This window comes from Grampus griseus, assembly GCF_964374135.1.
Source record: "Grampus griseus genome assembly, chromosome: 15".
Lineage (NCBI taxonomy): Eukaryota > Metazoa > Chordata > Mammalia > Artiodactyla > Delphinidae > Grampus > Grampus griseus.
Window position 1 is genome coordinate 7447011 of NC_139009.1, and position 25347 is coordinate 7472357.

The 25347-nt window shown below is 44.2% G+C and overlaps 1 protein-coding gene across 1 annotated transcript; it reads right to left on the bottom strand.

Moving 5' to 3' along the window:
* Positions 1 to 41: 41 nt before the first annotated feature.
* PDIA6 (protein disulfide isomerase family A member 6) lies at positions 42 to 22890 on the bottom strand. The gene is made up of 13 exons (XM_082671990.1): positions 22752 to 22890; positions 17878 to 18019; positions 14544 to 14601; positions 13972 to 14098; positions 10762 to 10868; positions 8947 to 9077; positions 8434 to 8548; positions 7761 to 7901; positions 6898 to 6982; positions 6703 to 6775; positions 5421 to 5579; positions 1440 to 1536; positions 42 to 833 (listed from the first exon to the last, which is right to left on the bottom strand). Exons 1-13 carry the CDS (start codon positions 22768 to 22770, stop codon positions 765 to 767), a joined length of 1323 nt encoding a protein of 440 aa, XP_082528116.1. The 5' UTR covers positions 22771 to 22890; the 3' UTR covers positions 42 to 764.
* Between the last annotated feature and the right edge of the window lie 2457 nt (positions 22891 to 25347).

The following is a 25347-nucleotide window of genomic DNA, read 5'->3' on the forward strand; positions in this document are numbered from 1 at the left end:
ATTTCACGTCTTAAGGGACATTTTGTGAGGGTTTAGTAATAGCGTATTAAAAACCGTGGGCTAACTGTATAACCAGCTGTATACCCTAGTAGTCGCTGGTGATGGCCCAAAGACAAAACAGTGGGGGTGGAATGCAGTTCTCACTTGACAAACCATTGTTTTTCATCCTTCTATATAAGCTCGCTTTACGTTTCACACTTACAGTTGAAACTCAGCCTTGCAGGACACGTGTAAAATCTGTGTGGTGGCAGGCATCCAGACGGTGTCATGTGAACCACAGGTTTACAGGGAGGAGAGACATCAAGGTCATCCCTTCATAGTACTAATTTACTGAATTTAGGATGTGGACACTAATTTCATACATTTATTGGCATTGTCCAAAATAGTTTTATTCTTTAATGGAAAAAAGCAATTAATATTCAAAGGAAAGGATCACATTAAAAAACCTGGTATGTAAGAAACAGCCTCCAAGAACATTCAAGCAGCAGTCAGAGGGAGGGAAAAACGCTTCAACAGCCCATCAGTTTTCTTCAAAATATTATTTGACAGAAACGACCCAATTCACCGGCTGTGACAATTCACAGAATTTTTCACTGTTTTCTTGAGACGCAGAAGTTCACTGTTGCAGTGTTTTCAAATGACCAATCAGTGTTACTTCTTGGTTAAAAAGGCCACTGGTAGATCCATCTGATTGGAAAGAATGTTCCTTCACTGCTGGAAAATCCGCTCCCAAGAAAAGAAAACTCGAGTCTGTGCGGCACCTCTCATAACTCATCTTTCTCCAGGTCGTCGAGCTCCACGTCACTCAGGTCAATGTCGTCCTCCACGGGAAGCTGTAAAACGGAAAGCCACCATCAGGCCCTGCAGGGTCTACACGGAACCACAGACAGGGCGACCTGGAAGTCTGGCATCTCAGTTTACAGAGCACTGAACTTCCAGAGGGGCTCTGGTCAAAAGTTTCTCCCCAGTCCAGCTCCTGCTTTTAAGTTTGCCTATTATTATATAGATAGAAAACTAACAGCTATTTAACTGGTCCTTTGGAGGGGGGTGGGCAGAAGTGTACCGGAATAAATGCTAATTTCAAAGCTACAATTTTGTACTTCTCTCAAAGTTAATGAATTCTAGCTTAAATGTTCACTTTACAGGTAACAGTCAGGAAAGCAACCTCGCTGAAATTGATCTCGGTGTCTCTGTCGCGAATATCCTATGCCACGTAGCACCGTGTAATACGGAGGATGGGATGAAGGGTCTTGCGACAAAGAACACCCCGAAAGGCCCGTGAGGGTGATTCTTCAGGTTATGCTCACGGCAAGGCTTAGGTGTGATGCAAAGGTCTGGTTTACAAGTAGCAAAGATGCACAGGGATCGGGAAAGTAAGGGGCTGGACCAAAGCCCCGACAGCGAGTCCTGCTCCCACACAGCTCGGCCCCGGGACTCACCTCGCCGTCCTTGCCGTCCCAGGGCTCTCTGGTGCTGATGGCAGGGAAGACCCCACCTCCCACGGGGGCTGTAGATCCACGCCCAAAAGACAGCTCCCTTAGGGGAAAGTGAGCAGAGCACGGGGTTAACGACGGACTGCTGGTGCAGATGGAGAAACAACTTTTCAAAAGTAACGATTTCCCTACTCCCTGCTATGTCCGCACAGAGGCATTTCTCACCTCCCTCCCCGGAAAAGCACTTCATGAACAGTATTATCTTTTCAATCAGGGACAACAATGTAACCAGATGACAATATAATGACATTCCTGACTAAGGCCTTGGCAGTAGGTAAAGCCAGGTACTACCAATAATTAAAACAAAATAGCAAACATATCTTGCTAAAATACAACTTAAGTGTGTAAAAACGATCAAAGTTGACCCAGAACATGGTCTAGACCAACACTAACACTTGATTAACAAAATTCCACACTAACTTTAGAAAGGCTTTTTGAAAGATGGTACCTTAAAACTGAAATCCTTTTCTCAGATTTCTAACAGGAAGCAGAACCCACAGGCCCCCTCAATGATCTATAGGTGATGGTGGCAATTTTCACACATGTCAAGCTTTCAGACAGAAGAGTTGTACCACGAAACAGTGTGTTAGGTTTTGACTTTGGCAGGTATCGATAAACATTTCCCTGGAAGGATGTAGAGGCGATCACCAGACGGTGAGCAAGGCTGCTTTATAAAAGGCGCCCCCTTGGGCTTCCCTGGTGGCGCAGTGGTTGAGAGTCCGCCTGCTGATGCAGCGGACGCGGGTTCGTGCCCCGGTCCGGGAAGATCCCACATGCCGCGGAGCGGCTGGGCCCGTGAGCCATGGCCACTGAGCCTGCGCGTCTGGAGCCTGTGCTCTGCAACGGGAGAGGCCACAACAGTGAGAGGCCCGCGTATCGCAAAAAAAAAAAAAAAAAAAAGGCGCCTCCAGATATCCTCAGTGAAGGGTGCTTAGAATTAGGAGTTCGGGATTAACATTTACACACCACTATATATAAAACAGATAAACAACAAGGTCCTACTGTAGAGCACAGGGAACTATACGCAATACCTTGTAATAACCTATAATGGAAAAAGAAATGGAAAAATACATATATAGATAAATATATGCATAACTGAATCACTTCGCTGTACACTTGAAACTAACACATTTGTAAATTAATTATACTTCGGTTAAAAAAAAAGAATATGGGTAAAAGAAAAACAAACAGGATGTCAAGTTTCCTGTATGTGTCCGACAGTAGTTACTGTGCACGGTAGGAAAACTGGGTAATTTTACCCGTCGCTTCTGGCTACTTCGCACAGTTGACAACGTGTGTCAGCGGTTCTGGAATTGAGGGCAATTTTTGCCCCCAGCGGACATCCGGCAAATGTCTGAAGACATTTCTGATTGTCACAACTCAAAAATCACTGAGAGAGAGAGAGAGAGAGAGAGAGAGAGAGAGAGAGAGAGAGAGAGAGAGAGAGAGAGAGAGAGAGAGAGAGAGTGTGTGTGTGTGTGTGTGTGTACACTGCTGGCATCCGGGGGTAGAGGCCAGGGATGCTACTAAACATCCTATAATGCACAAGACAAACAACTACCCGGCCCAGAATGTTGAGAGTGCCCACGTTGAGCAACCTTGATGTACACATGCCAGTTACATTCAGAAAACAGGATTATAAATATGTAAAAGCCCACTTTACCACCATCCCATGAACTGTGCTGTATGGGTAGGACAGAGGCATTCAGCGCAATAAGTCAGACCTGTGTCACACGCAGGCTACTACGTCCGCCAGAATGGCTCAATTTACTAGGGAAAGGCACAGGACAATCCAGGCTCTGGTTTATGTGGGAAACACAAACCCGTGTATATAATAAAAAGTCAGCAGTTCTGCTTCTTACTAGTTGTGTCCTTAATCAGGTTATTTATTATCTCCCGACATCAGCCTCTAGGTTCCTACTTAATAATGTCAGCGGCAAAAGCAAACAGACTAGAGGAAAGATGTCAAACCTTCAAAAAGGAACAAAACCTTGAGGGCAGAGAGTTCAATCATCATTTAAAAAATAACAAAAAAGGTTTTTTAATTGCTCAATTACGCACTTGCCCTCTGGCTCCATCTTCCTTTTAGGCTAAATGCTAACAGATCTCTCTTCTAACTAAGAAAGCCTGGAGAAGCATGGCCACTGCCTTCAAACTGAATGGCCACGAACGCATATACCGGCTTGGCCAGAAAGTTCGCTTGACATCTTACAGAAAAACGTGAACGAACTTTCTGGCCAAGCCAATATATGACTCAGGCCCTTTTTCACTTCTGGGGGCGTAAAGTACAATTATATACTTGCCTTTTCTGGCTGCTACTCGAATAGAACACAACATGACTTTTTTTTTTGGCCACACCGTGCAGCTTGCAGGATCTCAGTTCCCCAACCAGGGACTGAACCCAGGCCATGGCAGTGACAGCCCGGAATCTTAACCACTAGGCCACCAGGGAACTCCCATAACATGACATTCTTAAGGAAAGATGCAGAAACCACTAATGTCACCTTGGGTTGACCACAGTGTTCAATTGCTGCCCCTACATTTATAAATTGTTAGTTTAGCTTCACTGTTACCATTAACTTCTATGGGCTGTTTGACGACCTGCGTATACGCACTGATGGTTTTTGTCCTTGGTTTTCCAATAGCCACGCAGAACGTGGCAGGTGTGTGGTTTTTCAAGTACGTACGCTGGTGCCTCTCGCCACCAAGCAGATGTATCCGCCAGCTCTCTGCCAGGTCCCACCCCGGCCAGCTGGAAGCAGTCTCCTCACTAGTGACATGCTCCGTACAAGTTCAGTCTCCTTAGAAAAGAAGACTCACATGTGGCTAGAAACAAGCATACTGCCACGTTTTGTTTCCTTCCTATTCATTACCGCAGACTTTTCTCCACTGGTAATCTGAGGTTTTCTGTTAACTCCAAGACACAAAGTTTGAGAACCAGTGACCTGTATGATCTCAAGCAAAAGTAACTGTCTCAAGTTTACAACATGCTGTTGTTCCTGGAAGCATTTACCTCCTCTGTACTTTACGTGAGTCCAGAGGCTTAGTCTCAAGGTTACTTACTACTCTCCTATACTCAGAGCTCTAAGGTTTTCTAGATTGGAATTCGCTGTTGAAAAAGGATGAAGCACACTTATGAGTAGTCTTCCTGCCAACGTCCCTGAGGGTAGGGATGCCTTTCCTAACTGAAACTGTTCCAGAGACAAGAAGTCAATCGTTCATTCATAAATATTTACAAGAGCTTATTACCAGCCAGGCTCTACAGTGGCGACTAGGGGTAAGTTTTGTGTAAAAGATTCAAACTCTGTGGAACTCACAGTTAATAGGGAAGAGGCATTAATCAAATCACCACAAATCTAAGAAAAGTATGGGTTAACATTCTGTATTTGCCTAAATGAAGACTAAGTCAGTTTTAGGATGAGTTGAACAACAGGGCAGCTTAGCGAGCTCTGTAAATTGGTTTTGAGTCTGAGAACCTATCATATTGTTTGCACGTTTTGGAGTCACTTCAGTTAGTGCACTCATTTTCAAATAACTACATTCTAAATCCAATGCCCAGGGGTGGAAACTCTATCACCTGAAGTCAGGGGTACAAAGCAGCCTAGAGCGGGAGTGGGTGAGACGGGACTGCTTGTAGCCCATATGAGACCTTTATGAGAATGAGGACAAGCCCAATGCCAAGTGCACAGAATGGCGAGGTGGCCCGAGAGGAGGAATGTGCTAGTATCACTCACTAAGTAGAAGACTTCCACCGCACAGGAAGACGACTCCAAAGCTCTAATTTATAAACGTTAATTCTCTGAAATGTGAAATACAAAACTATTCCATTTATTGCCTAGTCTATATAAATCTAGTTTGGAACCAATTACCACAATAGAACCAAACAAAGAGACAAAACAAAAACAACTCAAAGAAGCAAGGAATTACCTGAGAAACTCATTAATGCCTTGCTCACTGAACGATCCCTTCAGAAGAGCAAATTTCATCTTGCGTGCGTTAATAGCCGCCATGGCGGGGTACCCAAACCCTCCGATCCCCAGCGCATTCTCAAGCTCAGGCTGGGCTCCGGCTTCCGTCCACAGCCACCTAGAAAAGCAGGTTGGTTTTAGGGCAAAGATCCCCTTTGAGTTAGTCAGAACCTGACTAACAATTAAAGAGCAAAAGATTACACATCTTTTGAATGAAATAGGTGAAAAAATAAATGAAAAATTCAAGATTAGTTTTTAAAATAATGTGTTCTAGATGTGCTCTGAAGTAACTACAGTTCCTCTCCTATGTTCCCTAGACCCTAACCCCGGAAGTCCCCCAAACGGACTGGTCTATCTCTAGGACTGTTTTTCCCCTCAGTCCCCAAAATACTGTCCAACAAACCTGATGAATTTTCTCTGTCACCTGAAATCCTACCAACATCGTTTGGGTTATTAAGCACATTCTTCAGCAGTGTAACAACTTCTTTTTAAAAGTTAAGGATATGCCATTATTTAATACATACAAACATGCTCAACCACGTCTCTGCCCTTGGGGCTTCCCGGGCTGTCCGGTCCCTGGTCGGGGTAACATCCCGCATGCCCCGCAGAGAGGCCACAAGAAAAAAAAGGAGAAAACGCTCAAAAAAACCTCTTCCCTCCACTCATACAAGGGAGAAGAATAAGGAACTTGGGCACGCAGCCTTCTGCAGGCACACAGTAAACACCTGCTGGACTAACGGAGGCGGTGTGAGGCCACTGTGAGAGGGACAGCAGGGACACGTGGTGCCTGGGACAGCAGCGGATAAGGACGACATGGAGCAAAAAGATTATTAATACAATGGAAACAGAGACAAGCTTTGTTTTAAACATTTGCCTGCGTCCGGCCCTCACTCAGAAGAGGGTACACACCTCTGCTTCTGCTTTCTTTATCTAGCCTTCGAGGCTCTGCTAGAATTGAACTCTGTCACTAATGGCGTTTTTCCCTGCTAGCCTAGAACCAACCGCCATCAGAACACGATTCCTCTAAGAAAAAGTGCGCTGGGGTACAAATAAGTGTGTTATAAATAAGAGGCCTGCATGACTTCATTTCCTCCTAGGTGGTCAGTGTTTTTATATCCTAAATAGAAAAACATGCCAAAGTGAGCCCAGGAACAGAGCCTACAGAAAACACAGAGGGAGCCGCTTTCGCGCAGCGCTGCACTCTTCCACCCGGACGACACTGAGACAGTTCGATAACTTACCCCCATATTTTCTTTTTGTATTTGTCTGCCAACTTCAGAAGAACTTCCAAGTAAGAATTTCTGCCTGCAGCTCCTGATGTAAATGGACAAAAAAATTTTAAGGTAAAAATAAAGGAATGGGTAAAATTAATCTGTCAATTAAGCGTTCTCAGAGCGAGGAACACAGCACAACGAATGGAAAGCGGCGCGCCATACCCGTGTCTAGAATATGCGGCAGCACAGCCACGACGCAGAGCTGGTACTCCTCGCACGCCTTCCTGGCGATGTCCTCGCTGAGGATCTGCGGGGCGCAGAAGACAGGGTGTTGGAAGGCCACGTGACACAAAGCCCAGAGGTAAGCTGGCGTGAGCACCGTCACTCTCGTTACGCGCAAAGCAACTCAAGAGCTAGATAAGCCTCTTCCCAAGTAACACTTCTGTGTGCGTTACAGAAACACCACGAGACGTTCTGTGAAGACTTCTGCTTTTATCCCTCAGCCATCTATCCGCGGTGGTGCTGAGGCATTTGTATACACACACGGACGGTCAGAATACCTGCGCGTAGCCTGGCTACGACATTTAGTCGTTTGGACAGATAAAAAAGACACATTTACACGTATCATACATTCACATGAATTTGAGGCTCTCTGTGCCTGTGTCCCCATATTTAAAATGGAGATTAAAAACAGTATCTACCTCTAAGTGTTCAGAGGAGAATTAAATGAGAAAAGTCCACACAGACGCACCAGAACCGTGCTTGTCACATGGTCAGGTGCTCAATGGATGTTAGCTATTGTTTTGAGAGCAATAAATGAAAGAATGGATTCGTTCTATCTTTAAGACGCTAAGGTACACTTCTGCTCACAGTGCGATTATTTTGGCACTAAAACTTATGACAGGCAGCCATTTTCAGACAAGTTTTCCCCATCTGAAAGTACAAAAACACTCTAAAGAGAGAATTGTAAAAGAGAAGAGAAAGAGCTTACTGGAAAAGACAGCAAGCTATTACTGCTTTAATATCCTCTATCATCAGCCCGGAAAAGCTTCCCTTACTACAAGTGATTGAAGAGGTTTAATTACCTCAAGGAGCTCAGGAGGCGGAGCGTTATCAGAAAACAAATCAAGGGCCCGGGAAACGATGTCGGATCTCGTCCGTCCCCCATCATAATCCACAGGAGACTCGCCTTTCTGAAATATCTTGATTGTAGGAAATCCCCTAATCTATTAAAAAATATCAGAGTACAAATCAAATTACCATTTCATAAGAAATAAGATCTTTATGGTTTCTAAAACTACCTTATAGGTAATTTAATGTAACAAAAATATTCCCTAGCCTGCATCGATGTGTAAGGGACAGCACACAGAGGTCTGTTAATCAGGGGGTTTTAACAGTCTCACTGCCAGGCTTAGCCGAATCTTATTCAAACCCTGGATATATACTTAACACAGTCTATGTGCTCTAGAACAAATAAACCAATTTCAAAAGCTGTACGAATAACCCGCGAAAGCTCGGGCTCACATTAAACACATAGGCAGTGCGATACTGAAAACAAAACAAACAAAACTAAAAAGCCCCCAGCAGTCTTGAGTGCCAGATTCACTTGTTACAACAGTAAAACGATTTAATTTCGTCATTACAAAACGGCTAGCCTCCCCCCCTCCCACGTCCTAGAAAGCTCAGGAGTACTAGATGGTGTAGCAGGTGAAAACACAGGGCACCTCACAAAGACATCAGCCTCGGAAGCACACGCACCTCGTATCGGCTGGCTAGAACCTGGTTAACGGTGGCGTCCACCGCTGCGAGCTTCACCTTTCCTTTCGTTTGCTCTTTTACCTCTGTAGCTGCCGCAGCCCATTCTGGCTCTAGACTGTAGAAAAATACCTGCGCTTTAACAGTGTATTTTAACTGTGAGCACAAATACTTTAACTGGTGCGTGCATTTCTGCCCAATCCGGTTAAATCACACTTGGGAAACACTCTGTGTGTAGCTTTACGAAAGGCATGATGCCCCCTTCACATTCACTTCCTGGTCCTTCGTCCACCACGCCCCCCAACTCTGGATGCCGGCTCCCTGTTAATCACTGAAAATATGACGAGAGGAAACACTCGGCCCTAATGCCGATGTTTAACATTCATTCAGAGCCGGAGCTTTTGGGGAGGAGATCCTGGAGGTTACCTATGACCTGGTTCAGCTCTTCCAAAGTGAGCCACGTGGACAGACTAAAAAGCACCTGACTTAAAAAAGCACCTGGTACAAAGCACTTACTTTTTGCAGTGTCCACACCAAGGAGCATAGAACTCAACCATCCAAACATCTTCACTGTCAAGAACACTCTTATCAAAGGCGTCGTCCGTCAGCTCAATCACGTCCTTCTTACTTGAACTGTCACTTCTACCCTGTCATTTGTGACATTAAGTTACAACTTGGCCAAAACGAACACTAATCCTATTCTAAATATATGTATAACAATAATCATTTCTACAACTTAAAAGTTTTGAGTTCTTCTTTCAACTGAAAACTATTTTACTCAGATTGGGGACATTCCTTAATATTATTCTTTTTACTTGGCAAACAGTATTTACTTTCAAACAATTAGCAGTACACTCAGTGTAATAAGGAACGTGTATCTGAACTCCACCCCCCCTTCTATCTTCATTAAGAGAAACCTCAGCATGGCTCAAAGAACCACCTTAGTAACACCATTCTAATTCAGAACAGCGCTGGTTCATCCCAGGACATCCAGTTAGTACCTCTTCATAAAGTCCCTACCATTTAAGAAAGCTAAAAATAACATTTCATCCTTTTATCTTTTCAAGGAGTTTTCTTCAGTACTAAACCCACGAAGCAGTCAGGATCGATACAGTGCTTTCCGCTGCCTGGGCCAAAAGCCATGGGGGTAGGAAAGACAACTGTGCTCATTAAATGTCTAAGTCTGAAATAAAAGGCAAAATCATGAAATCTCTGGTGAGCTCTGAGTCTGTCTAAAGAAGCTAGTCTCACTGGCCTCCTAAGAGAGTGAAGGGCTGTGTGTACACACGCAGGCAGACCTTGGAGATACTGCGGGTTCGGTTCCAGGCCACTGCAATAAAGTGAGCATCGCAATAAAGCAACTCACATGAATGCTTTGGTTTCCTGGTGCACATAAAGGTTATGTCTACACTATACTGTAGTCTAGTAAGTGTGCACTAGCATTATATCTAAAAGACAACGACCATACAGTAATTAGAAAATACTTCAGTGCTGAAAAATGCTAACCCTTATCTGAGCCTTCAGCAAATCATAATCTTTTTGTAATAGTAACACCAAAGATCACCGATCAAGATCACCATAAATATAATGAAAAACTCTGAAACATTGCCAGAATCTCCAAAATGCGACACAGTGAGCAAATGCTGCTGCAAAAATGGCACCAAGAGGCTTGCTCGACACAAGGCCGCCACAGACCTTCACTCTGTAAAAAGTGCAACACGACGAGGTGTGCCTGTGTGTACCAGGAAGAATTCAATGCCTTTTCGCAAGAACATAACTACGCCACATTTCACACACAGGAATCTGTAATACCAATCCAGAGAACAGGAATCTTCTTCCCTGTCCATTTATGTAAAGATGCCCAGGGATTTCAGCCCGACTGCCACAGACACGGGCCAGGAGGTCATCCAAATTTCATCCACGTTTGCCCAAAGCTGACCTGGAGGAGAGCTGGTCTCCCTCTCTCCACTTTGGAACTACAAACGCCATGGAAGCCAGATTCCCACTCCCACGGCCTGGGGCTCTTTCTCCCACTGTAGGCCAAACTCTTGTCCTTCGGCCCTGGGCCAAGGAAGCCATCTCGGGCCGTGGTTCCCGGCCTGCGGCTGTGGCGGATGCCCTAGCACTGGCTATGGCGACAGTGATTCTGAGGGGCCACGCGAGTAGGCTGGGTGTCTGACTCCCTTTTGGAGGGAATCAACCTCCTATTACTTTTTAACCGAAAGTCCACCAATTTAAAATATTTTAAGAAGTAATTATCTTCTACGCGGAGTTTACAGTCAGGCTTAAAGATCACGCCACATTAAAAACTGACATTATACACAGCCTTACTTGCTTTCCAGAACTATATCCACCACTCCTGCCTCCAAGGCGGCCCTTTACGAGCTGGCGCAGAGCACCGAGAGCAGCGTCTACGATGGCTTCACCAGTTCTGCCACCTACGGGAAGACAACGGGCCATCAGGTGAGCGGGGGCGGGCGGGCTGGGAGCCTACATCGGATGCTACCTGAAGACTTGGACCTTTACATACCTGTCAGCTTCATCTGATGTTCAAACAGACCTAACACCACGTGTATCTTTAAGACAGCCAGTTTCTTCCAGAATGTATTTCCTGCTAGACTTTATGCTGGGAAAAACTAAATCCTCTTCTTCAGTGTTAGGTTATTAGTGTGAACGAGGACATTCTGTTCACCCGTAAATACCATCTACTATTGAGAACAGTTCACAAATGTTTACTGAATGTATAACACGTACACAGATGAAAAAGAAGGTTATCTAGTTCAGAGAGCAGGGGAAATTTCTAAACACAAAGTACCAAATGAGGCAAATGGAAAAACTATTTCTGAGATAATAACAAGTAGGATACGAGGGGTCCGAAGCTAAGAAACTGGAAAGCAATCCACTGTTTTCTACCTTGCTTAAAACACTTATTTTGGGCTTTTAGGTTCTGTAGCTGAACTTACTCCTAATATAGGAAGTAACAAGCCCCGTATTAAAGATAGTGACAATAGCCTTTGGAAGTTTACCAAAAACTATGTGCTCAAGAAGTTAGGGGACTATTAACTGACTCAGAAGAATATGGATAATATATGCCTTGAGACTATCTTCAGAGTTTAAAGGCAAAACTAACAAAATCTTTTTAGAAAGTTTCTTCTTTCTTCTCCTTTCTTAAAAATAGAGTTTTCTAATCAAACTGCCCAGGAAGAGATTAAAAACTTCTGAGAACGCTTCAGACTCGACATTAGAAAGAAAATACACAACAGCAGCATTCGGAGTGTGTTCAGATCATCCTGCACTGCATCCTGGCTGAGATTACCAAGTATGTCACTTCCTGAGACAGAAAGGCAAGACCTCAACATAAAAACAGCCTTCTGCTCCTTATCTACTGCAGACACCTCCACCTTCTGAACCAGCGCCCCTTCCACCACCAACCTCCACCTGGAAATATACCAAATCAAGAAAAACACTAGGGGGACTTCCCTGGTGGCACAGTGGTTAAGAATCTACCTGCCAATGCAGGGGACACGGGTTTGATCTCTGGTCCAGGAAGATCCCACATGCCATGGAGCAACTAAGCCCATGCGCCGCAACTACTGAGCCTGTGCTCTAAAGCCCACGAGCCACAACTACTGAGCCCACGTGGCACAACTACTGAAGCCCGCACGCCTAGAGTCCGTGCTCCGTAACAAGAGAAGCCACCGCAATGAGAAGCCTGTGCACCGCAACAAAGAGTAGCCCCCGCTCGCTGCAACTAGAGAAAGCCTGCGCACAGCAACGAAGACCCAACGCAGCCAAATAATTTTTTTTAAAGTGAAAATATAAAAAAAAAAAAAAAGAGAAAAAAAAAGAAATACACTAGGGAAAACGACAGAGAGGGTTTTCTCACTCTAGACCAAGGGTGAGCAAACTGTTCCTGCAAAAGACCAAACAGTAATTATTTTCATCTTTGCAGGCCATACTGCTGCAGCTACTCAATTCTGCTGTTTTAGTGTGAAAGTAGGCATAGACCATATGAATGAACAAGCGTGACTGTGTTTTGAAAAACTTCATTTACAAAAACAAGCAGCAGGACAAACGCTAACCCCTGCTCTAAACATTCCATTTTTACAAGTTGGCAAAATGAACAAATTATATTCCAAAGCAGAAAAGCAGGTGGTTAGTCAGAAAAATGAAACTGATCATTTTATGGAACTTTAGAGCTGGGGAGTCTAGGAGAAATGATGTGTCTAAGGCCTCATCCCCAAGTATTTTGACCCCCATCTTGGTGAGGTACCAACCACACCGACACTTACCAAGTTACATGCTTTACATGTACTATTTCAGTGAAACTTCCAGTAGCCTAAAACAGGTTTTCACATCCCCATTTTACAAACAAGAAGCAGATCCAGAGAGATAAGGTATTCTGTTTAGCCAGCAGTTAAACCCAGGCCAGGCTGTCTTCAAAGCTCACGCTATGGTTTCTCTGCTCCCTTCACATTCCCTTTTCTGAGAATGTTTTCTCAATCCGCTGGATACAATGCAGGACACCAAGTACAGATAAGACAACAGTCACTTTGTTTTTATCGTGATGCTGATTCTCCCCACCTCCAACCCTGAAAACTTGTTCCTCTCACATAAAGCAAAACCTAAGATTTTAGACTCTAAGTTTAGTCACTTACATGCCCCTTGTAACAAAATCTTTTTTAAAAAAAGATCAAATGAGCCATAATTTAAACTTTAAATACATTACGCCCAATACTTTTATTGGACCCTGGGTATGGCTCAACTTAGCAATTCTGTCTTAAATATGTTGCTTGTGACATCTTAAATAACAGGCGATTCTGTAAAAGAACAGGGAATCTGAGCCAAGATCCTCTGCCCACTTGCCTCAGTGACTCACAGCAGATACAACTGACCACTGTCTATAAAATGAAGAACTTGTGGGACTTCTTTATTATCAATAGTTTAAAAGACTAAATAATAGCTTTAATATTCAGATACTATACATGTTTACAAGGTATAAAGATTCATGGGCAAAATACTCCATAGTAATAGCAATAGTTTAAACTGACTTCCAAATTACAGGACTCTTCTTTTTCCACGCTGATATGCTAGACCCGCCCCACAGTGAAGGGACGAGCAATCAGAGCAAGAAAACACTTGCAGATCTTTTCAAATATTAAGTAATTAAAGAAACTTATTAAATATTAACTAACTATAAAATATCCAGTAACTAGTATTTTTTAAAAACTGTAATGAAGAAGAGGGAAGCACGAAACATCATTACTCTCCCATTGCTAAGCCCGTGGGCCTAACCTAGTATAAACAGTAATAAAAAAACTTTTACCTGTTTGACACATATTAAGTCTTTAGAGCAACCCAGAAGAGGTAGGAATTACTCTATACCATTTGACAGATAAGGAAATTCAGGCACAAAGAGGGTGAAAAACTTGCAGGTAGCAGGGCCAACAGGTTATAGAGTCCCAGGTTCCCTATTTTCTACCTACCTGCTCAAATTAAAATTCCAACCAATGGAATGAAGTAATTAGGAAAAGTCCTTACCCTGATAATCTTCTGGTTGGTTTTTATTAGATCCAAAAATCTTAATGGTAGGAAATCCCTGAACGCCATATTGACCTCCCAGGGACTGATGTTTATCTGCGTCAACTGCACCAACTTTTACAACATCCTGTGGAAACATAAAAGAAATATCTATTTTTCTTTCAACCAGAGCAGATTCCACAAGAACCCATCATCTGATGATGTAGACTCAGAGACAAGATAGTAAAGGTTCCATTTGCCAACAGAATCAATGAGAACTTTAGCCTGGGAAACCATTCCTAAATGGAAAGCTGGGCAACATGCAAGTCAGCCTGTGAGGAAACTGTGCAGCTCCCAGAACTAGCACGGCTAAGCATAATCATGCCATTTAACTGGGCAACAGAATTAACAAAAGTAGACAAGATAAAAATTAGAATGTACAGTATCCCTTTGCTCCCTACATAATTTTGGCACCAGAACAAGAGTATTGGGCTTCAATATGCAAATTAACTTCCTATTGTACATTAAGTCCATTTGCTTAATTAAACTTATTTTAACATACACAGGTGAATGTGGACATCTCAGAAACTCACTTTTAATGCAGTTGCTACTTTCTTCCATTCTGGTGTTAACCTTTGGCAGTGGCCACACCTTTCAGGGGATGAAAACACAAAGAAGGCAACAGTTAAGTCCTTGATTCCCAATTCAAGAAACGTTCACTAACAGTCTACTGAGTGACATGCCCTGAGGGTGGGGACCTGCAGGGAGAAGAGCACTAAAAACCATGATCGGTGACCTGAAGGAACTCACTGTCCTGATTCTACTATGATCCTCTTTCATATCATCATAAAAAAGCTTCCAAATTACTGCTGAGTTAAAGTGTATTTAAAGAGTTTAAACAAACACTATCATTCATAACTCTCTCCCTGAGTGGAAACTTTAGTGTTTATCTGGTCAAATGTGCCTCATGTGCGGTCCCAGTTGTATGGCTTAGCAAAGTGCAGGTTCTTGGGCCCCAAGAAACCAGAGTTCCTAGAGAAGGGGTTCAGGAACCTGTATTTTAATAAGTTCTACTAGTGACTCTTAAATCTATTAAGGTTTGATAGTCCCTGATCTAGTCCAAACTTTTCATTTTATAGATGAGGCAACTGTTTTAGAGTCTAGATCTCCAGTGCCTAAATCTCAACGTTCTTTGGCTCCCACAAGCAGCTTGTAGAGGTAAAAATGCACATGTAGTCCCCATTTAGTATGGCTAACAAGTGAAAAGCACTTGATACCGCAAGGTGGTGATAAAAGAACACGAATGAGTGACAGTCACACGAACACAAGGAAAAATAATCTTAATCTTTTAGGTACCAGTACTTGCAAAGAATTATCATGAAATATAACACACATAGAAAACTGCTTTTAAACATTATATATACAGAAATCTGTTATGTTTAAATCAGTCATCGAGGTTATAGGTAGCTGTATTATTTTCATCACTGTATAATACCCATTGTATGAAGACAGCATAGCTAGTTTATCTATATAGGTGACTTTTTCCTTTTTTAAACAAAGTATATTTTCTTCTAATTAAGTCTCTAAGGAGCTAATGAGCCAATGCCACGTGCCAGCACCACGATGAGCACTCTTCATACAGGATCTCATTTAATCAGCACAACCACCCTGCAAGCAGGCTTTGTCATTTTCATTTTACAGATGATGAAACAGAGCCTGAGAAGTTAAGAAACCCTCCCAATACCACCCAGTGACAAAGCTGCCTGACAGGTTTTCCTGGCTCCAGATCCCACATTCTTAATCACTATATAACATCACCTTTCATAGGGGCTTAAGTTTAATCCAATATTTTATTTTATTTATTTATTTTTGGCTGCATTGGTCTTCATTGCTGTGCACGGGCTTTCTCTAGTTGCGGCGAGTGGGGGCTGCTCTTCGTTGTGGTGCACCGGCTTCTCACCGCGCAGCCTCTCTTGCTGCGGAGCACAGGCTCCACGCGTGCAGGCTTCAGTAGCTGTGGCGCACGGGCTTAGTTGCTCCACAGCATGTGGGATCTTCCCAGACCAGGGCTCGAACCCGTGTCACCTGTGTTGGCAAGTGGATTCTTAACCACTGCGCCACCAGGGAAGTCCAATCCAATATTTTAAAAGTCAGGATCTTTCAGCAAAACGTCCTGAAATGCTGATCCTACATACTACATATACAGTATGTTTTGCTATTTAGGTGAGCTACTTAGAAGTCCACAAGTCAAAATTTTACAGGACTTTGTGCCTCTTTAATTTCAATTTATTCTAATGAAATAAGGACTCAAATCGGAGATTGTCAGAGTATATACCCCCTTCAATTCCAATGTAAAGCAATGTAAAGACAGATCAAAATGCCACAAATATAAATATAGCAGCACACCCTGTAACTCAAGGGTTCTTCAACTGGGGTCTAAGAATCCCCAAAGGACTGGTGGATAAAAATTGAGGGGCTCTGTGAACTTTGATGGGGAAAGAAAAAATCCTGTATTTTCATTAACCTGTAATTGAAATTTAGGATTTCCTTCAGTTATAAACATTAACAACATATCATAGTTGGTTAGTACTTGTGACTGTCACAAATAAAAATCAGAGCTATTTTCTTATCACCACTATAGTTGTTGCAGGTATCTTTAAACATCATTTATGTTCATCACTGTTTCAGTATTATGGTAGCTAGCTGTTAGATGTTGGTATTTACGTTCCAGTAAATAAGTAGTACATAATCATATCAAGATTTATTTTGCTATTTTAATAATGTTATTCCAACATTTTAGGTTTCCTTTGTGATCCTATAGCCTTTATTTTATACATGTGTATTTGTTGGTTTTTTGTTTTGTTTCCGTTAAAGGTTTTAACTACATAAATAATACTGCATTTTGACTGCACAGATGACCCTTGAATAACATGGGGGTTAGAAGTGCTGACCCTCTGCAGTGGAAAATCTGCATGTAACTTTACAGTCAGCCCTCTGTATCCACGGATTCAACTAACAGTGGATTGTGTAACACTGCGTACAAATTTGTTGGAAAAAAAAGAAAAATCCACATGTAAGTGGACTTGGCGCAGTTCACACCTGTGCTGCTCAAGGGTCAGCTGTATGAAACTGGGCACTATTAATTTCAATGGTAATTACAAGTTTGTTCCCCTCCCCCCGCCCCAGAAACATATGTAAGGCAAGAGAAGAGCTTTTAAATCAAACCAAATTTTCTAATTACATATTTTTGGAAGCAACCCTCTTCAAGAAACAAAATGGAGTCAACCACTGGTCCTTCCCTTTCCTTTGCCCGATATTCTCTCTGCATAAAGTCAATTTCCCGGGCTTCCCTGGTGGCACAGTGGTTGAGAGTCCGCCTGCCGATGCAGGGGACACGGGTTCGTGCCCTGGTCCGGGAAGATCCCACATGCCGCGGAGCGGCTGGGCCCGTGAGCCATGGCCGCTGAGCCTGCATGTCCGGAGCCTGCGCTCCGCAACGGGAGAGGCCACAACAGTTAGAGGCCCGCGAACCGCAAAAAAAAAAAAAAAAAAAAAAATTCAATTTCCCTTCCATCTTCACCCCACTTACCTCATCATAAAGATGTATCTTCCTAAAATTATACGGGTTTTTTCCTTCCTTCTTTCTTGCAACTATTAGCTACTTCCACCATTTTTTTTGTCATTGGCTCAATCTCTGCACCCTTTAACAGACTCAATCAATAGTTTCCCTCTCCTCTACCTCTTTTATTTATTTATATTTTGCCATTATGAGATCTATTCTTATTAGTATTACATGGATGTGTCCTCTACCTCTTAATCAGTAAACTAGGTAAACGAGACGGCTGAATAAAATTACATTTTTATGTAGTATTTTTCTTAATTTTATAAAGTACCATAAATAACTGACAACTATTTTATAATACTTACCATGGAGCATAGAATTCTACAAGCCACAAACTATCACTCTGAATAACTTCTCGGTTGAAGTTTGACGGAGTTAATTCGATTACATCATCACTGGACGAATACAGACCATTAACTGCTATGAAGAGGGTACAGCTCATCAGACCTGGAGTAACAACAAAAAGCACACCATCAACATCAGGGTTCATGCTGACAGGAAATGTGGGCCACCAAAGTCCTTTTCAACTGACCAAGGCCCTTTACAGAGGACAGCCTGGGTCAGCTCTCTCCTAACCCCCTTCTCCCCAACTCCCACCCCCAGCCTGGCTGCTGCTGTAGCCCCTGGAATTTGAGTCCCCCCGGTGCAGTGCTGAACAAGGGAACAGACAGCCCACACCCTCATCTCTTGAGCTGCCTTGGGACCAGATTTAAATACTCTTCTTAGTGCTTTTCCTACACTAACACCTTCATTCTGTACAACCACACTCCATGAGGCAGTACTATTATCACCGTTTTATGGGCAAGGGCACTGGAAAATGGGGAAGTTACATCTAGCTCTGTGACCTTGGATAATCCACACGGTATTTGTTGTGTTATTCAGTTGCAGTATTAGCACGCTATCTTTATTAAAGCTTATTGATGGGAAAAATAATTATTTGCATGTGTGTATATGCCATCTTAGTCACAGTTTCACATGCTTACTTTGTAAACAGAATTTGGAAGATTTCAAATGGAACTTTTTGAACAACCCAATGGTAAACTTCTTCTGGAATAAGTGTATACTGGTGTTAATTGTTCTACTGCTAAATCCTCCACCTTATACTTACAAGGCACTTTGAATTTTTAAATCACTTTCAAACGCATTGGATCCACTTGATTTTTCACAGCACTACTAACGAGAACGTGGCAATCGTCCCTATTTTGTAAATAAGGAAACAAGGGCAGATAGAGAGCAAGTGGCCCGTCTGTGGTCACACATATAACTGGGAGAGCAGCTCCCTGACTTCTACTTCCAAGCTCTACCCATTAAACCATGTTGTCTTTTTAGTGTTCAAGATAAAAATGTTCAGTATGCCATGGGCATGAATAACAATGACACTGTTTGAGAACACTGCATTTGAATGATAGACATGACTAGTATTGCAGGAACTTAACTGTGGACCTTCCTAAGGGTGATGTGAAGCCACTAAAGGGTTACCATGCAGGGGGTAGGATCAGACTTGCTTTCTATAGAGTATTCTGGCTGCAGTGTGGACAGTGGATGGAGAATTATCAGGAGAGCGGTTTCACATAAACCAGGGGAAAGACGGAATGAGCAACAGTAACAAAGGCTACTGGGAGGTGAAGTAGGAACGACTGCAAACTGTCCACTGGATATAATGACAGAGAGGTCACTGGGGTCCCGGGCAGTTGAGGTACAGTAGTGAAAGTAAGCAGCAGTCAGGCTGCACAGGGCTGGAGAGAGCAGGAGGGGACAAGCTGTGAAAATCACACAATAACTCTTTAAACAAGTTTCTTAGAAAGAGCAGGAGACAGTAAGAAAATGGGGGATAGAAGGAAGCTTTCTTTTTAAAGATGGGAGTGAGCTGAGCACAAAGTGAAGAAATATGTGGAGGGAGAGGCTAAAGTACAAGGAATAATGTAACAAAATGCCTGAATTAGGAGGCTGGGAGGGAACCCAGAGTCAGAGACGGGGGTAGCTTGCAACCGAATGACCTCGTCTTCCATCTCAAGAGGTGGGAAAGGGTGTGGATGGAGGTCAAGCCAAACAAAGCGAGGCTCCCTTGCTAACTGCTGTGCAACATGGCAGCCGCTGGCCACACGTGGCTGCCCCAAACTGAGGTGTGCTGTAGGTGTAAACAGCACACCAAATCGCAAAGACTTGGTAGGGGAAAAAAGTAAATTATCTCATTAGTATTTCTGATACTGATTTCCTCTTGAGGTGATATTTTAGATATACTGGATAAATAAATATATATTAAAATTAATCTCACCTACTTCTTTTTGTCTTTTTAAATGTGGCTACTAGAAAATATAACATTACATACAAACTTGGCACTATATTTCTATTGGATGGTGCTGCAGGGAAGATTACAGAGTTTGACATATTTAATAAAGCAAGTAAATCAAGAACCTAAGCAGAGACAGTCCTAGTTCTGAGTAAGCGTGAGAGGAAGACTGGTCTTAGGAAATCCTCTATGGAGATCTACTACGTTTAAAGACGTTTATCTTCTTTAAAAAAAAAATCCGTAGGAGTTATTAGTTTTTCAATATACTGAGCTCCTTGTGAAAGTTTCAAAAATGAGAAAAGCCAAAAAAAGAAAAACTATCAACAGTCCCACCAGAATGAACTATTAATATTTTGGTGGGTACTCTTAACTAACACATCTACACTATACAGAGGCCTAAAAATTTATATAAAGGTGATCTTACTACATACATTCCCTTCTGTAACCTTTTTTCACTCAAAATAAGTTACATTTTCTACATAAGTAATTATGGATTACCCATTACCCCCCATGTAACCATTTTTAATGGCTGTATCATGTTCCTAATCCACTACTGACATAATTTGATGGTCTCCATTTTTCTCTATTAACAGGCCAATACTAAAAATTCTAATACTTCTTCCCTCCTCAAATAAATATGATTTCTTTAAGAGAAAATCTTACAAGGGGAATGGGGTATGGCTGACATTCTGATATATGTATCTGTCCAAGTACCCTCCAAAAACTGCCGTCTTAACTAAGAATAACACTCACACAGCGCTGTGTACCAGTAGCCCATCTACTCTATGTGGTGTGTATCATCACGCCCATTTTTAGCACAGGACATGGAGCAGAAAAGGTAACTTGCCTAAGGCCACATAATTAGAAACAGCACCTTGCTATGCAACCCCAAATTTTAACCAAAGGGCTGGAGCCTACAGAAGCATAACCCCAGGAGGGGCATTCTATGGCCTGTGGCAGGAGAATTACCTTCTTTCCCTCCTCATGCCAATCAGTGACAGCAATAAACAATGAACTCTCCTCCTCATGCTGTGTCAAGCAGGCCGGAGTCATCAAAGGATGAACCAGACTGTTTACCTCAGGAATGGGCCTCCTTGCTGTACAAAGATGGTCGTGCCTAATGACACTCAGTAGGACATGAACTTGAGCTTTTTTCCCCCCCTAGTAAGGGGGCTGGACTTTTCTTATCTATGAAGTGGCCTGGTTCTCACGGGAGCATTCCCTCCTCATAAATGGCTGTCAGTGGAAATGTCTTGATGAAGGTTCAAGACCTAAGTTCCTCAGAAGGCAGTAAGACCTAGCAGGGTTACAAGGAAATCAAACATGCTACTCAGAAAAGCATTAGAAGAGGTACAAATTCCAACAGCTGAAAAGTAGTCAGCAACTACCCCCACAAAACCCCTCAGCCCACTTAAGATGATAAAAAGTAGGTCAAGGCTGACCAATACCGTTCTGTTTCTAAAACTCACATGGCCATTCCACTCGCTGATAACCAGCACCGACGGGAAACCGGAACACCCAAGGGTCTAGAATCTATGTGAGCAGATGAGCTTGCCATCTGTGGCCTCCCATGATTCCTCCAGGGTAGTAAAGGATGTTATAAATCCACGTCACTAACATCTCCGTCCCACACCTGCTAGCAAGAGTACGTGGTCCCAAAGCACTCGTCCAGAAACCGAGAGGGCGCCCCAAAGGCTGACTACATTTATAATAATGAATTAACTGTAAGAATCCTACACTCTTCCACAGCCCTGTCTGAAGTCACTCGCAGGCAACTGAACAGAAACTAAGTTCTTTCCCCCTCATCTATTCTCTCTACAGTAATACGGCAAATATTTCTAATACGGCAAATATTTCGATCTTGTTTACTCTCTTTGGACATATAAATTCCTTAATCCTGAGAACAACCCTATGGAGTACTAGCCCAGAGTGGTTAAGTAACTAGCTCCCAGCCACACAGCTAGTAGATGCGGGGGTGACGGAGAGGTGGGACTCAAGCCCTGCTATCTGGATCCACAGTGTTCAGGTATCCACTGTCAGAGCACCTTGGCTGGGACCAAGGGGAGCCCAGGAAGGAACGGGATCCTCAACCACACTACTGTAGTCTCTAAAACTGACATTTACGTAAGTCCAGAAAGTCTGGGTTCAATTTGGTTGTTAGAAGTGCAACCACATTTAAAGTGCTCTTGCATCGTAAGACCCGCTTTAGGAAGGATTTATTTCAGGACCGGGTTTTGATAGTTCAGGTTTTTTACAAGTGGGAATTCCATAAAACAGGTGGTGAGGACAACTTTCAGTGTGAGAAGCCCGTGACTCTCCCGCACACACTCGAGGCCCAGAACAAGGTCCCCCTGCTAGGTGGCCCCCCAGTACCCAACCTCGGCCAGGGATCAGCCATAGCCGGTCTCTGGGCTCAAAGGCAGCTCCCGGCCTTCGCTCACACCCGGCCCGCCCAACGCCGCCCCTTCACCGGAGCCCGGCACCGGCCACTCGGCCCCACGCTCGGAGCTGTCCCAGGCGCCCTGGGTTCGAGCCCGGTCGCGGGGCTCCCGCCTCCGGCCGCGCTCGCGCACACGCTCCGCCCGGATGGGAGGAAGTCGCCCCCGCCAAGGGCGCCCTCATCTCCCCACGCGCCCCGCACTTTTCTGCCCGAGGGCCCGCGCAGGGGGCTCCGGCCAAGAGCAGCCCCAGTCCCCGGAGCTCCCCCACCGCCCCAGGGGCTTCCCCTACTGCGTCCTCCGCGTGGGCCGGGCCACCGACCCTCCCCGCCAGCGCGGGCCCGGCCAAGGCCACGCACCCGCTCGCTCCCCCGTCCGCGGCCCGCCACGGGGGTTCCCGGTCTCCCAGGCTGCCCCTCCACCCGCCCCGGACGAAGAGGCCTGCGCCTACCAAGCACCAGGCGAGCCATGCCGAGGTCCGGGGCCACCGCGTAGTCCAGCCACCGCCTCGTCCAGCCACCGCCTCCCCTCCGCCGTGCCGCGCCCCCGCCGCCTCACGTCCAGTCCTCGGCCCGCGAGGCAAACGCGGGGCGGTGCGGCAGGGGAGGGCCGGAAGACGTCACCAAGCCGTGGCCGCGGCTTATTGGTCCCGACAGACTTCTCTCATTTGCATAGCCAATGGGAGGCAGCCGGGTAGAGGTTACCGGTTTGGGTTTTGAGGGGGCGGGGCGAGCGACGGAAGGAGGGACTAGCTGGGGGCGGGGCAGGCCAGCCCCTCCGTCCCGCGTGTCCCTCACGTATCTACGGTGGCTCCTGGGCTCTCCGTCCTTTTCTCTCCAGGAGTACAGTACTTGGTTTGCCTCTCTGATCCTTAGGATTCTCTTTTCCCACTTGTTTCCAACGAGACCGTTTCCAACCCTCATTCATCCCTTGTTCCCCCCCACCCCCGACCCTTATCCTCTTTGTCTCTAGGGAGGATAAGTTTCTTTGGGCCCTCAGTACATCTACGACCTTATCAAATGACATATTAGTTTTTCCTGTGCCCGAACGAGTATTCAGTCATAAAACACTTGCTAAACACATACTGTATATAACATAATTCAACAAGTATTTATTTTGTTGAATTACTTTAAAAGTTCCCACGACCAGGGCACAAGACTGCAAAGCTTTTCACAGACAGGCACTCAGTTCTCTGTAGAAACCCTGTGGGGCTTAAGCTTCAGAGCTCCTAACTTACAGGGTTTACTTCCTCACCCGAGAGGGGCCCTAGCAATGAGTTCACACGGTCATGTGTTTTGCAAAATATGCAAAAGTGAAATATTTTAAGCACAGCAGGCTAAGACTTCAATATCTTTCCACTGTGATTTCCTCTCTGACATTTAGAGCAGACTCGAGCATTTTCTTTTTGTATTACTAATGGTTTATTTCTCTGTAGTGCTTAATGCATAAAACAGCTCTGATTCTGGCCAAAGCATTTATGGGGTCTGGGAGTAGTGGAGACTGGTAGGGCTTCCTGGAGGAAGCGGCACTAGAGCTGAGTCTGGAAGGAGGAGAAAGTCATTCAAGGCACAGAGAGCAAAGGGAGCAAAGGGAGTGAAGAGGGCACAGTGGGGTGAACTGGCACCATGAAAAGGAAGCTGGCAACAAAAGCCAGATGAAGGGGTGATGCTGGGGGCTGTGTGACATTAAGATCATATATAGACTGAGCGATGTAGATGCCTGAGTTTTCTTTTTTTAATAAATTATTTATTTTAGGCTGCATTGGGTCTTCATCGCTGCGCGCGGGCTTCTCATTGCAGTGGCTTCTCTTGTTGTGGAGCATGGGCTCTAGGTGCGCAGGCTTCAGTAGTTGTGGCACATGGGCTCAGTAGTTGTGGCTCGCGAGCTCTAGAGCACAGGCATAGTAGTTGTGGTGCACGGGCTTAGTTGCTCCGCGGCATGTGGGATCTTCCCGAACCAGGGCTCAAACCCATGTCCCCTGCATTGGCAGGCAGATTCTTAACCACTGCACCACCAGGGAAGCCCAATTCCTGATTTTTGATTCTGTAAGATGTCTTTGGGTTTATTGATGCTACTATAAAATCTAGGCTTTGGTGTGTTGGGGTAAATTTTAGGGAAAACCTTAAAATCTCAGTGGCTTTTACCATAATGGTTTGTTTCTTGCTTTCATTAGGGAGCAGATTTCCATCTGGGTCCTCCCATCTTACAAAGAAACTGTCTTCTAAAAATGCACTTTCAGGGCTTCCCTGGTGGCGCAGTGTTTGAGAGTCCACCTGCCGATGCAGGGGACACGGTTTCGTGCCCCGGTCCGGGAGGATCCCCATGCCGCGGAGTGGTTGGGCCCGTGAGCCATGGCCGCTGAGCCTGTGCATCCGGAGCCTGCCCGCATACCGCAAAAAATAATAATAATAATAAAAATAAAATAAAAATGCACTTTCAACATGGAAAATATTGCTCCCAAGGGGGCACAATTGGTTCTTGGGGCAGAAGGATGAGAAAATCTTAGATATTACAAGGGCCACAGTACATAAACAGATAAACAGTATATCTATGTGTTTCAAACTTCATAGGAGAGAAGAAATTAGGAGAAGAGACATCTAAAAGTCTCCTTAGGGGGGTGATAATGCAAAACAAAGTGCAGAAACACTGTTCTAGAACAGGGCTGCCCAACAGAAATATAATGTGAGAAACGACCACACACAGAATTTAAAAAATTTCTAGTAACCACATTGAAAAAGTAAAAACAAAGAGATTAATTTTAATAATATAATTTAACCCCAAATATCCCAAACATTATCATTTCAACATGTAATCATACAAAAATGATTAATGAGCTATTTACATTCTTTTTTTCATACTAAGTCTTTGAAACTCAGTGTATATTTTACGCTTACACCACATCTAATGTTAGATGGGCCATATTTCAAGTGATTGACAGCCACATGCAACTATTGGACAGCACAGTTCTAGAACCTCCTTGGAGTCCTTGATTGGCTCCTCTGCATCCAACTGACCAAAGAGCAAAGAGAGAACGAGGAGGATTGCAC